The following is a 14,493-nucleotide window of genomic DNA, read 5'->3' as shown; positions in this document are numbered from 1 at the left end:
TTATCTAGTCTATCCTAAACTTTGAAATACTGAAGAAAAGCTCCCAAACGTAATTACATTTATTCAATATATAGTTATCAGAATGTGCAGTTTAGAAAATTTTCAGTATGATTGTATATTTTATACATTTCATCACATTTATATGCCTTGACTGTAAATGCCTACTTTGGGCATAAATATATGGTACAATATGCTTAAATTATGTATTAGTTTTGCGGTATTTAGACAGAGTGTAAGAGACTTGATGGGGATCAGCCAATAAAAAGACCAAGTAGTTTTGGGACCATAGAGGGAGCAAAATTGAAAAGCCGTAATTTCTCTTCTATGCCCTTATTGACCCATATTTTTTAAAATAAATTAAAATGTCAAAGTGATACAGATTAATATATACTAGTAACAGACACTGAATTAGTATGACTCATTTCCTCATGAAACCTTAAGGTCCTTACCAATTTTCTTCACTCAATTCTCATCTCCACCATAAATAGCTACCAAGGCTAGTGTACTCTTGCTGACACAGGGAGAGTGGCATGAGGAACTGAAATTACTCATGTGCAATGCAGAGCACTACAAATAGTTCATTAGGCCTGCTGAACCTTCCAATCCCCCTTCATTACCATTACTTATCCGAATTTGTAAAATCTTGATCTGGAAATTAAAGATTAAATGAAATCAGTTCTTCCCCCTTGCAAGAGATGGAATAATTGCACTCTGATACAGCAGGGGCTCTTCCATCCAGGTAGTTATTGGTAAATATAATCTACCCATAAACCAAAGTATTAAGTAGGAGAGGCAGCCTGCCTGTTTTTCACATCAGCTTCCGAGAAGCATGAGGCTATAAACCATTCCAAATCACTCACCATGTACACGTTCTACTTAAGGCTGATGGCACTAGGCAGCCAGCCACCTATACCTATGCCATTTTAAAGCCTGCAGATTAAAGATAATAGAGGAAATCATTTCAGATACTGCCCTTTTCATATGCTAATACTTCACTCGATGTTCTTGGGAACAAATATTTTGATTATTCTTAATTGAAATGCAGGTGGCTTGAATTCCTGCATATTACACGGCTTAATCCGGCATATGGATACAAAACACAGTATTTTTACAGCTACTGCAGTTTTAACCAAAAAAAAAAAAGCAGCAACAGAACACAAGAATTGTATGCATGAAGAAGGCATTAACTATTCATCTGGAGGAGAAATAGAAAAGACATTATTTCACACTTCAGACAATTTACCTTGTGAGGTGGCAAGGCTGGGTGGTGTTGCTGCAATGCACGTGGCTGCACCAAAATTAAACCCAGTCCTAGGGACAAAAAGAAAAAAGGGACAGAAGACATTTAGTTTATAGTATTAATACTGCCTTCCTCATGATTAACCCAGCCAGTGAAACCCAGATTCCCAGCACAGGGGTGTACAAAATCAGGCTGTGCGTACATGTGTATGTACCCCTGCTGCCTACCCACAAACCTGTTATGACTGGAAATACTTCTGTATAGCAACTGACAAATGCAGAGAGAATGGCTTGCATTTGTTTCCCTACCTATGACAAAGCTCTTAGTTATAGACAGTAAGTTCAGTTCAATTCAAGACCCTTCAGACCACTTCTTCTTCCCGTGTCCTCTCTCTGCAGCTTTCAAGCCAAATGGTTATATATATAGACTATGGGTTAATTGTATGCTCTTTACTCCCGCTCATGAAGGAGGAAACCATCCACAACAGGATATACACAAAAAGATTATTTCCACAACTCATTTAATAATACAAACGTACTTTAAGGGGGGAAATTCTTGAAATATATTTTAATCTAGTTTTAGTTGAATACAGAACAAAGCCACCATAATGAGGTCTGGGATCCTTTGGGGAACCTAAAAGCCTGCAGGAATTTCAGCATTCTGGCCATTTCACCCCGAGTCTCTGTGACAGATGCTGCTGCATCTTTAGGAGAAGTCTGTGTTGTTTCATTACACTCTGCAGGCACAATCACAGAGGCTCCACATCCAGTGGATGCACTCTAGGCTATGACAAGGGGGCTGTAACTCGAGAGGGTTTTTGATTTTCTCTTTTATATACAAATTTCAACTTCCTCCTTTAAAGATTAAACACCTAGGTCCTTTCAAGAGTGCAACAAGTCGAAGTGTCTACGTGTTATACCCAACATACAGATTAATAAACTAAGGCAAGAGGGATTAAGAGACCAAAATCATAGAAGTGGCAGTCTGCAATAGAACTCGGAAAGAGAATTCCCAAATCTCTGTTTTAAAATACTTGCCTACACCTGCTTCAAAAAAAAAAATTCACCTGAATGTGTAAATACACACAGAATATCTATTTAACCTGCCTTTGCCATGTAAATTTAAATATATATGTTTATAAAATGTTTTTTTGTCTCACCCTTGAAACATTTTAGAATAAATAATGTGATAATAATGTGCTCTTATCTCATTATAACACATGCCTCACTGTGTGTTATTGCTTATGCAACAGAAATCACCAGATGGCATTGGGACTGTAGTCATCTCCATGAGAAGATTACTTTTCAAGTCACAATATGGCATTCATGCTGTTGTGTCTTTTTTTAACTCCAGTGAGTTCAAACTGGACTGTCTGTCCAGATTTCCAGCCATAAGTGGGAATTTCAGTGCTTGTGTGTATCAGAACCTTGTTAGCGTGTACACCCTCCCTTTTGTAATGAACATCTGTATAATCCAGGGTTGGAAAAATTAACTGGAGAACGAAACCTATCAGCAAAGGTTAGTTAGGTTACAAGGATAGTCAAGGTTAGCCCAGATCCCCTGCCTCTCAATTTTAGCCTCTGGAAGAGGAAACTTCAGGCCTTCTCAACAGTTAGGAGCTGAAGATTTGAAGGTTCACTCTCTCATGTTCTTATCCTAGCTTCACTGTTACTTCTCTGTCCTGGCTGGATAAAGAGGTAATAAGAAAGTCACTTCTCTCCTTCACAGAGAAGTGACTATCCCCCATCATGTGTTCTTCTGCCCCTCTCCAAAGGGGAGCACTCTACTTTACACTTGTTTGAAGCACACAGGTAGAGAGTGGTGTCTCTGCTGCACAATTAGGAGGCAGAGTGTGAATTCAGTTTGTCTGACCATCAAGTTGGTGCTTTCATCACTAAATACACTACCACATTTACCAGCACAAACAAACCCTTGGATTTCAACCCAACTGATTCAAAGGTTCTTAGAACTGTATACATTCTCCACAACCCAGCTAATGCCATGCTGCCAACCAGCCACCCAAAACCTATTAACAGAATTCCTCATCCACTTCTCCTGATGGAGAATGTTCACAGCAAAATAAAATAGTGCCAAATTCCCACAGCTCTTCTAACCTTGCTTATGTAGCCTGTGAACCATGTAAGACTTGCCAAGCCCTTGACTGTAGCCATTAGCTTCAATTACACACATACTGCTAGTAAATGCTTGTAATTAATTACAGTAGCTATTTTTCATTGCTACATAGCTCTCCGATATTATTCGCTGTAGCAGCACTCTAGTACTTAGAAGATATATCATACAGAAATAAAAAGGCTCATAACAGACCCCAATGAAGAGAATGAAAATATCTTGTTAAACTGTGCAGCAGCCACTGGAGCTGAAGTCACCGTAGGAGAGGTCACAGCTGCAACTGTTTTTGCTGTCGCTTGCCCTAGGGTTACAAGAACAACAAAAGTTGCAGAAAACAGTACGTACAAAACCAGTGCATCATCTTTTCACCTTCAGGTCCCGCTCAGCATAGGTCGGTCATGTCACGCGCTGTACCTAGAGAATTTTTTAGGCCAAGCCCAGCAGAGTTCTCACATATCGGATGGATCATGTGCAGTATCAAAAGGAAAAGAGCAGTTCACAAACACACATTGTGTCCTATTGCACAAACTGGAAACAACAGAAAACAAAAGTCTTGCAAAATTCTAACATCATATCCTCAGAAAGTGCATTTCAGTTTTATTTTATTTGCTTGACACTTATACATAAAAGTATTAATGCTACTAGTGCAAGACTGCAGATCATCTGAACCATTATTTAACACAACTGAAGCAATAATTTGTATTTGACTAGGAGCAAAGTTAATGGTCACATTCTCTCATAAAATAAAGATTATAGAGCAAACAAAATCTACCAAGAGATCCTTGACAGTGTTCCCTCCTGAAACCATCACCATAACAACCAGTGTTCAAATACAGAGAAGGTACTATCAAATTCAACATCTGACATTTTCAACTAACATTTTAAGAGGCTCGTGTTCTTTTTTAAAGTATTGTTTTGTTATGTAAAATGTGGTTCCTGACTACTTTAATTGGCTCTATTCTCTGATTAAGAAGCAACCTACATCTATGGATTAAAGGGAATATTTCATGAGTATCAACGATGTGATGGATTTCAGAAATGTATGCAAGAGGTTTTATAAAAACCCATACCCATTTCAAGCACTGCTATCTAACACATGCATGAAGATAACTCCTCCTGCCACCACTGATTTCCTCTTTTCTTTATACAGTGAAACAAGCAAGCATTACTGTAATTCTTAATCTTCTCAGCCCCATTCCATTTTACATTTTGTTAGAGGGAAAAGGGGCACTAATTTGGAATTCTCAAGCTACGTGTTACTGAACAATCTTGAGTGATACTATAGTTTGAGGTATTTTTGTTTATGGCGATAAAGGATGACTGCTAGGTGATCTGCCTAACAAAAAGAGATATCTTCTAAATACTGACTTTTCAGACACTACAGGCTCTTGCTACTTGATGAACCTAGATCCAACCCCCTCCCAAAACAAAAAAACAAACAAAAAACTTGGGGGGGGGGGGGGAAGAGGGTTGGAGTTTAACTGCTCTCAACCTTTATTTCTTAAGAGTAAGATGTCTCCTTATTTTGAATGCCCTTGGCACCAAGAAAATGGAGAAGCCAGAGCTGCTATTGAGAAGCCACTGGAAACAACGGAAGAGCAGACAGGGATACTAGTCTGGTGTGACTTCAGAAAAACGTCTTGCTCCACTCAGAAGGCTCACTCTAATCCTAATCTTTGCAAGCATGCAAACACTTATCTAGTTATTTACTTTTATCTATTTTTTACTACAGAAAAAATGTTGAACTGAATAATGCAGGAGACAAGTAACCTTGTGGGGACTTTTCTGCAATAGCTTCTTCTTCCTACTCCATGAATCCCTTTTCTACACCATATTTCATAATTCTCCTAGCAGTCCCTTCATATAGATTTCTAGACATGATTTAGCTGTGCGCTGAAAAACAAGGCTTATTAACAGTCTCTAGAGTATCCCCAAACTGATATGCAAAAGCCAGAAGAGCCTGGAGGGAGAAAATGTTTGACAGTCCCTTTGATCACATCTGAGCACAAACCTCAGAAGTCACAGAAAACCAATGGTGCAGTCAAATGGATTAGTGATTAATTCATGCTGAAGTATATTCAACTACTATTTAAAGCCATTTGCAATGAAATAGCAGTGTCTCATTTTCTAATAACTAACCCAGAACTGCCAAGTTCCAGGTGTCAGCGTGCTATGTGCCAACTGCTTGCCAGGTTCCTCTTTTGGCCTATATACCATACGGGATGGTTGAACTAGGCAGCTACAGTAGAATAGATTAATGCCCACCTATTATCCATCACTTCAGTCTTAGGCCATATCTACACAACAAAGTTAAGTTGACTTTATGTAAGTCACATTGAGCCTCCGATTTAAGCAAGTCGATCCTGCGTGTTCACGCTATGCTCATTGGGTCGTCAGAGTGCATCCTCATTAGCAGGACTTGCATTGACGCACGGAGCACTGTACTATAGGAAGCTATCACACAGTGCACGGAGCTGACTGGAATTTTGGGTTGGGCTTGCAATGTCTCATGGGACCAAAACATTGGCGCGGGTGGTTATGGGAATATGGCATTAGCCTCCCATTATGCACTTACCTCCCTCCCTCCCTGAAATCAACAGCAAACAAACCAAGCCTTTTTCGTAAGCCTGGGTGCCTGCGTGGACACCATAGCATAATAAGCATGGACTGCGCTCAGCTGTACACTGTTGTTGTGAGCAATACAAACACCCTGCGCCTTATCCTGCAGTATTTACACAGCCGACACAGGAGCTGCCATGTGGAACAATGTGATGCCATGCAAGCAGCTCTGCTGGAACACAGAGCGGAGCAATTTACAGTTGATGGCAACGGTTAGGCATCACCTTGACATGGCTGAATGCCGTTTCTGGGCCTGGGAAACAAGCACTGACTGGTGGGACCACATCGTTATGCAGCTATGGGATGATGAACAGTGGCTGCAGAACTTTCGAATGTGTACGGTCATTTCCCAGAAACTGTGTGAAGAGCATTCCCCAGCCCTGAAGAGCAGCAATACTAAAGCGAGAGCTGCTCTGACAGTTGAGAAGCGAGTGGCAACAGCTCTGTGGGAGCTAGCAATGCCAGACTGCTACCCATCAGTGGGGCATCAATTTGGAGCGGGTAAGTCTACCGCGGGATCTGTTGTGATCCAAGTTTGCAGGGCCATTAACAGACTTTTGATAAAAAGGGTAGTGGCTCTGGGCAACGTGCAGGACATAGTGGATGGTTTTGATGTGATGGGGTGATAGACGGAATGCATATCCCTATCTCGGCACCAGACCACCTTGCCAAAGAGAACATAAACCGAAATGGGTACTTCTCAATGGTGTTGCAAGTGCTGGTGGATCACAGAGGCTGTTTCACAGACATCAACACGGGTTGGTTGGTTGGGAAAGGTGTGTGATGCACGCATCTTTAGGAAACAGGTCTGTTCAGAAAGCTGGAAACAGGGACTTTCTTTCCAGATTGCAAAATAATCATTGGTGATATTAAAATACCAATCATGATCCTGGGAGACCTAGCCTACTCCTTACTCCCATGGCTCATGAAGCCGTACACCAGCAGCCTGGACAGTAGTAAGGACCAGTTCAACCATAGGCTGAGCAAGTGCAGAATCGTGGTAGAATATGCCTTTGGACATTTAAAAGGTCGCTGGCACTGTTTGCTTACTAGGTTTGACCTCAGTGAAAGCAATATCCCTATTGTTATTGCTGCCCGCTGTGTGCTCCTTAATATCTGTGAAACAAAGGGAGAAAAGTTTCTGGTGGGATGCGGGGGGGGGGGGGCTATTCAGGCAGATCACTTGGCAGCCAATTTTGAGCAGCCACACACCAGGGCAATACGAAGAGCACATCGAGGGGCTCTGCGTCTCCATGAGGCTTTGAAAACCAGTTTCAGCAACGAGCCAGAGTAATGTGACACTTATCTGTGGTATTCCTTACCAAACTGTCCCCTCCATTACATTTTCTCCCCTGTAAACTCCACCCCCACCAACCACCATGTGTTGAATGAATAAAGAGCCTTTTCTCCTCAATCCGTTAAGTTTTATTATGCACACAAACACACAGACAGCAAAGAAAAGTAAGAACCTGGGGCAAAAGGGCTGATAACACTGGCGAGAAACAAGGAAAGCTTGCTTATGGATGCACTGCAACAACAATCAAAGGTGTGGGAATGGGCGCCTTCCGGTCCTTGTACCCTCCCCTGGTGTTGAGTGCAAGGGATACCAAACTCCCTCTCCCCACCCCACCCCGCCGCATAGGACATTTTGGGGAGGAGGATGTAGAACTGGGCAATGATGGCAGCAGGTTCAGCATAGGCTGCAGAGGGACTCTAGCATCCAGCTGCCTTTTCTGAACCTCAGCCAGACGCCTCAACATGTCTGATTGCTCCTTCAAAATCTGCAGCATCTCTTCCTATATGGCACGCTCTTGTTCCCTGAATGCTCTTCTGTCCTCCCTGTCCATGACCAGGTCCTCGGACACTGTAATCCTCCATGCTCTGAGCTCTGTCTTGCCACTCTCGAAGGCACGCACTAACCTATTGAACATGTCCTCCCGAATCTTCTTTTTTCTGCCTTCTAATCTGGAAAAGTCTCTGTCCCGGTGTGGAGGATGGGCCAATGGACAAGGTTTCAGCTGTAAGGAATGCAACGCACAAGGGTAGCATTGACAGTGCATGCATTGTTTCTGGTGCAAGGTTAATTTTTTCTTTTTCTTTTTTTTTTGAAAAAAACAACACCCTGCAATACACTTCACTGCAAGCCACTGGCTATTGCAAGCATCGGTTTGCTGCTCCAGCCATGGTGAGTAAGGCCATGAGGCATGGGCAAGAGGTCTTGTGCTGCTGCTTTTGTGAAGACATCCTTGGGATCACAGGTTGGAACTTGAGAAAAGGCCCCTTTCCCCCTAGCAACCTGGATGGTGCTTGAGGACAGGGACCAGGGTAGAGCCCCCCAAATACTTTCTGCTTAAAAAAACAAAACAAAACTATTTTATGGGTCGGGGGGTGGTAAGGGAGAAACAGGAAGTCACCCCTCCCCCTTTTTTTTTTTCCAGTGGTGCTTGCAACACACAGTGATCCCTTCCAACTACAACCATGGCATGTTTGGGAAAGTGTGGTTGTGAGATCTATATTTCACCAAACAGGGGGGTTGGATTACTGAATTGAATTGTTTGTTGAATTGTTTGCGGTTTAAGGGCTAGCATCGAAAACTTCCTCCGTTTCCTCTAGGTGACCCTATGCGATATCACTCTCCTGAGGGTAACAGACGCAGCAAGGGAGCAGATGCTGCAAGCGTCTGGATACAGAACAGGTCCTTATGCGGCAATGCTGCGTGCTGCAGAGTTAATACTGGAGTGGCATGGGAAAGTGTCCTACCATGGTGGATGAAATAAGGCAGACCTTCCCAGAAACTTTCTGCAAAGGATTGCAGAGTACCTCCATGAAAGCTTCCTACAGATCTCCAGGGAGGATTCCCGGGCCATCCCCACGCACATAAACAGTCTTTTTCGGACAGCACCCTCTGCATAGCTGGAGTGGCCACCAATACCCACTACACCTATTTTTTTGTTCAGATTAAACATAAAAAAATAATTGCATGTAACCCCGACAGCTTGACTGGAAATGTGGACTCACCAGAGGCGCCTTCCCCAGCATCACGCTCTGCCGTTAACTGGTCCTGCGCAGGGATGGGCTCTAGGGTTAAAAACAGTTCTTGGCTGTCTGGGAGAACGGATCCTCCACTTGCCTGCCTCACATTCTCCTCCTCCTCCTCCTCTTCAACAATGTCCTCCTTGTTGTTGCATTCTGGGGCTCTTGGGAGGGATCTACGGAGTGTTTTGGGGTCGTGGTGGGGTCACTGCCGAGAATCGCATGCAGCTCCTCATAAAAGCGGCATGTCTGTGGGGCAGAACCAGAACGACTGTTCGCCTCCCTTGTCTCCTGGTACGCCTGCCGAAGCTTCTTTATTTTCACATGGCACTGCTGCGTGTCCCTGGTGTAGCCCTTCTCCCCCATGCCCCACATGATATCCCCTATGCCCCGCATGATCTTGACACAGATGTCAGAGTTTCTTCTGCTGGATTGGAGCTCTGCCTGTACAGACTCTTCTCCCCACACAGCAATAAGATCCAACACCTCCTGTGTACTCCATGCTGGAGTGCGTTTACGGCCTTGTGTCTCCATGATCAGCTATGCTGGCGAGCTCTCCACGCTGATCAAATAGGAAATGAAAAATCAAAAGTTCCCGGGGCTTTAACAGGGGAGTGGCTGCTTCCTGTGTACCTGACATGCAGTGGAGTGGAAAGTGCTCTCCAGAGTGGTCACAGCAGAGCACTGTGGGACACCTCCTGGAGGCCAATTCATTCAAATTACACAACGCAGTGTCTACACTATCCTCATGTCAACCTGTGGATGTTGAATCAAGCACTACACCTCTCACGGAGGTGGAGTATAGAAGTTGACTTTACAGGCCACTTAACGGTGGAAGGGACTCGGTAGTATAGACACATACATTATTAGATTGACTTAACATGGCTTATGTCGACCTAAGGTTCTAGTGTAGACCAGGTCTTAGTCATGGAATAACAAAGTCCATTCACGCGTATCTTCACTTTGAAGGCAGCAAACGACTATTGTATAAAGACGTGTGGGCAATTCCAAACTCTACATAATCACAGTAGAAGTTAACACTGATCTCTGAAACATTCTTGTGTGTATCTTTGATCATATTTCAAACCATTGGTGCAGCAACTCATGGTAAGGAGGTCTGCAGTAGCCCTTAAAATAGGTAACTTATCGACTGCCTAACATGGGTTATTCTGGTTAATACCCACAAATTCAGAAATGAATAGGGGACAGTCTTACTGTTACCTCTAGACAAGGATGTCATTGTGGCACTTCAATGGAAATCCTTTACACAATCTAAGAGCTTGCCTACATAGTAAGTTACTGCATGGCAAGCCAGGATGTGAATCTACAGTTCAACAGCTTGCCACAAAATCATCTCGTGTGGATGCTGCTACAGTGCAATGAAAATCCCAGAGTGCAGCTAAGCGTACCGCGCTTTCAAGCCCTAAAAAGGCTTCCGTTTTAACTGTTTTTTTTTAAAATACACCAGTGTCCAGTTCAGATACTTCAAACATTTAAAGGGAACACACAAGCTAAATATTACGTGTCGTCACCTTGGTTCCAGAATAAAAAAGGAACTTTTTCAAGGCAGAATTTTAGACAAAAACCATGTGGATGGGTTGAGTTTTGAGCAGCTGTTCCATTTATCTTTTGTACCTTTGCTTTTAAAACTCTCTCTCTAGACTGAAATAGTAAGAGGCCAGTCAACAGAAGCTGAATCAGTGTCTTGATTTTTTTCCCCTATGCTCTGAAGGACGGGCCTTCTCCCATTTTTGTTTCCATCTCAATAGAAATGACAACTGACCTGAGATTTTGTTGCCCGCTGATATTTGACCAGCTGTAGTAGTGATGGTACATGGTATGGATGCAGATACAGGTGAAGACTGTGCCTTAAGTGAGCTGGTTAGAGACCCCTAAAAATACAAACACCACTTAATGTAAATATTACGTCACTGCATGAGCGTATAATTGAAAAAACTTTTTTTGAAGTTACTCTGTAATTTTGAGGTGGATTTGGTGTTAAAAAAGGAAAGGAGCACTATACCTAGCTAAAACTAGGAGAAGCTGGCCAAAGCACCTGCCAACACTAACAATGCATCTTGTCCTTATCTGCAGTATACCCCTTCCTATTACAGTTGTGAGACCACACATAGCTCTACAAAACTCAATAGACAGTCCATACTCAACTCTTCCAATGAGTCTCCAATCTAGCCCAGCAAACCTCTGTTACTGCAGTTCTGAGGCTCTCCTGAACGAAGACTGACAACGTTAATGGTTTGGGGATGTGGATGACCATTAACCTGTAGTAGAATCGAATCCTCCAGTTGAAAAGGTTTTATGGAAAAATACTGGATGCGGAGAATTATTCTTTCCCCTGATTTCACCACCAGCCTCTGTTTTTGCATCAACTCGGAATGTCCATTAACCCAGTTGACACTATCTCCCTCACTGTTAGTTTCAGACTGACCAGCCAGTCCTGATGCTACAGTAAGACCATGGCCACTTGCAGCCGGCAAGCTATTTTCAAAAACAAAACAAAAGCAGTAGAGTTAAGAGACATAATACAGATATGTCTGGCACTATCCAGTCAGGGTCACAGATTAAGCAGGAGTTTGAAAGGAATGCCAGACAGAGATTGTAGAACAGGACTGCAAGACAACCTATTTAACAGCAGCAGAAACTGAGAGTGGTACAGCATCTGCCTGGCACAGTGCTTAATAGGTAAAAGGTAAATATCAAGAGATACCTGCTTGGCTTGATTTGTAGCAACGGTAGCCAAAACTTGGTGGACGGCTTGGGCTGCAGACTGAGGTACGGAAGATCTTTAAAAAAAAATAAAATAAAATAAGATTTAATGAAAGGCTAATTTAGAAGCAGGTCTCTCCCCAAAGCATCGACTTTTGAGAAGTCCAGTACAGCACTGACAGCAAAGATTCTGAACATGTGATTCTAGCAAAACCCAAATGAACAAATCAGATTATGGAATAAACCTCTTAAATGAATAAGCCCCATTTAACAGAGCGTGGCTGCAAATGTGTCTAAAGCTCTAGACTTAAGTGATCAAGTCTCCTTCACACCCATTTATGTCACTGAAGAGAAGGCAGTGAACCCCTCTCTATTTCAACAGGGAATTGAAGAAAGAATCAGCAGGTCAGGGGATTGTGCATGTTATACACCAGGCATAAAAAGGCAAGAGGCTTTCCACACATTCCAGAGCCTGGAACTAGATACAAATATACGTAATTCTCATAAGCGATGAACAAAAGGAGACAAAAATGTGGAAAAAAACCCCCTGCACTTTGGCTTCAAAGTTGTACAAACAGTGAACTAGTGAGAAAGGGTGATGGCCTGGTTAATCTGTGATTGATAATGTGATTGCTTGGTTAGAGTGATATGAAAGCTTAACTTGCTTTATAAACTGTACTTCTGAGCCCATGGGCAATCATTAGTGGAAGGCAACTACTACTGGGATGAAACCTAGCTCCCATTGTGTGTCACATTATAGCTCTAATTATTAGAACATGGGAATTGCCATCGAGTCACAGGAACTCCTCCCATTAGTGGTCCATTTGGTCCAATAACATAGGTTTTAGAAGAAAGCAGTAAGGAAAAAACCTTATGACGACCTGTTTTCCCCACATCTAAACCAGTGACAGGTGCGCTGTAAAAAATTGTTCTCTCTCCACTATGAGACAGACCAAGATTCAGAAGTCGTCCTCTCCAGGCAGAAATCAAATCTGGGTCTCAAAAGTGCTGTAACTACTACACCACTCCAACTCCCACACACTAATCAGAAGCGTGTCAGTCAGTCACATGGAAAACTCAGAATTTTCCTAACATCCCAAGGGAATGGGACGAGTACACACAAGAACGATTTCTCACAGCCATTTGCCTTTTTATTGCGGGTGAGGGGAGGGGAAGCTTGACTAGGATTTGATGCTTTAAAAAAGACTGGCACTAATCGCAAGTCCTTCCCTACCAGCAACGAAAGCTCCCCGTGTTGCACACACTGGAATAGCCCTCTGCCCAGCTATCCCAACAACAATTTCAGCAACTGACTAGCATTAGCGAATGCTCAATATTAGAGGAAGGGAGGTGATAAGAAACATCACAAGATGCTCAAGGTCCCTGGGTGTAGAGAGAATGAATAGATACCCCCATGGCATTGGTAACTGGATGAGAGTCTCTCTCTGTCAAGCTACTTGTTCAAGTCCAGGGCATGTTTGTTATGGCAAGTCATTACAACTGACAAAAATTTAATGGTCTATGTGCAATGAGTTGGCGATTTCAGTACAGGTTTTAGTAATCTGGAGTCCACATTCAAATCATACTTGACACCCTCAGAGAGGCCAAGAATTAAAAGGGCAGGAAGAGTGAAGTGCTCTCTAGCAATCCAGCAGGTGGTCCCTCCACAACAAGGCAGTAGGGAATTAGTGTGGACAGATGGCTTCACTTCTTAGAACCCTCAATTCAGCACTTCTCACATGCACGAAGATGTAGTCTGCGAAAGCTGCACCAGCCAGAATTAACCCTATCTAGTGGCTCTAGAGGCATGCAGTGGTGCTCCTGGAAGGGTGTTTCATGTCCCTCTGCAGCTCATGTTCAGGGCAGCACTGACTGGTGCGAAGGGTGGTGGTGTGGAGGGGGTGGTAGAAGCTATAGCCAAGTCTCCTCAGGAGAACGCCTGCCCACCACAGACATCCCACAGCCTAGAAAATAAGTCATTAGTGTTTGTACTAAACACAAATAGCATTTCTGGTTCTACCATATGCCCATCCATCAAGTGATTAAAGGCACTTCAGTCTTGTGCCACACAGTGCATCCAACATCTGAGGTTATTTAGCATAACTGTACTCGTTAATGAGACGGCTTCTAGACAGCTATTTTAGATCCTCTGGTTAGCAAGGATCTTTTTCATCCAGATCCCTCTGTCTGCAGACTGTTACACACAGTGCATTACACTGTAACAGTAATGCCCTATATCCTGAATGCTCTCCTCCAATCCTCAGGGCACAAGCTAGTCTTAAGATTCAGACCATGTCTGCCTGCCAGTCAGGAACAAAGCCCTTTTATCTCAAGCCAAGGTGATGTCATGCATTTCTAATACTGAATCAAATGTCTAAGTCTGATGTGACATCATCATTCTGCACGCGCCCTCTCAGGACCACCACCCACCCACACGCTCCCTCCCCACCCGCCAGAACGACAACCATTCAGATGTATTATAACCAGACTGCTACTGAAGCTTCAGGGAAGGGCACCCCGCATTCCTGAACTGAATGAGAACAAGCTATGCAAGGAGCTGTAACCAGCCTGTACAGGGTGCACCGTGACCGATATCTCCACAGATGTTTTACCTTCAGCTCTACATACCATCAGCACACCCAGAGCCAAATGTCAATAAAATTTGAAACCCAATAATGAAGGGGAAAAGCCAGTACCATGCCTGAAGGCTAGATTTGGTAAATATCACACATGAAGATTCCTACAGG

General features: G+C 43.2%; 1 protein-coding gene across 4 annotated transcripts in view; it reads right to left on the bottom strand.

Annotated features, from left to right (window-relative positions):
• NUP214 (nucleoporin 214) overlaps positions 1–14,493 on the bottom strand; it is a 77,914-nt gene that overhangs the window by 19,165 nt on the left and 44,256 nt on the right. For all 4 annotated transcript variants that reach the window (XM_077836282.1, XM_077836284.1, XM_077836283.1 and 1 more), the window contains 4 exons: positions 11,748–11,823; positions 10,806–10,914; positions 3,566–3,671; positions 1,244–1,311 (listed from right to left, as the gene is read on the bottom strand). In XM_077836282.1, coding sequence (XP_077692408.1) covers positions 1,244–1,311; positions 3,566–3,671; positions 10,806–10,914; positions 11,748–11,823 — 359 coding nt within the window. The remainder of the gene's footprint in view (positions 1–1,243; positions 1,312–3,565; positions 3,672–10,805; positions 10,915–11,747; positions 11,824–14,493) is intronic.

This window comes from Eretmochelys imbricata, chromosome 16 (assembly GCF_965152235.1).
Source record: "Eretmochelys imbricata isolate rEreImb1 chromosome 16, rEreImb1.hap1, whole genome shotgun sequence".
Taxonomy (NCBI): Eukaryota; Metazoa; Chordata; order Testudines; family Cheloniidae; genus Eretmochelys; species Eretmochelys imbricata.
This window is presented reverse-complemented; position numbering and strand designations above follow the sequence as displayed.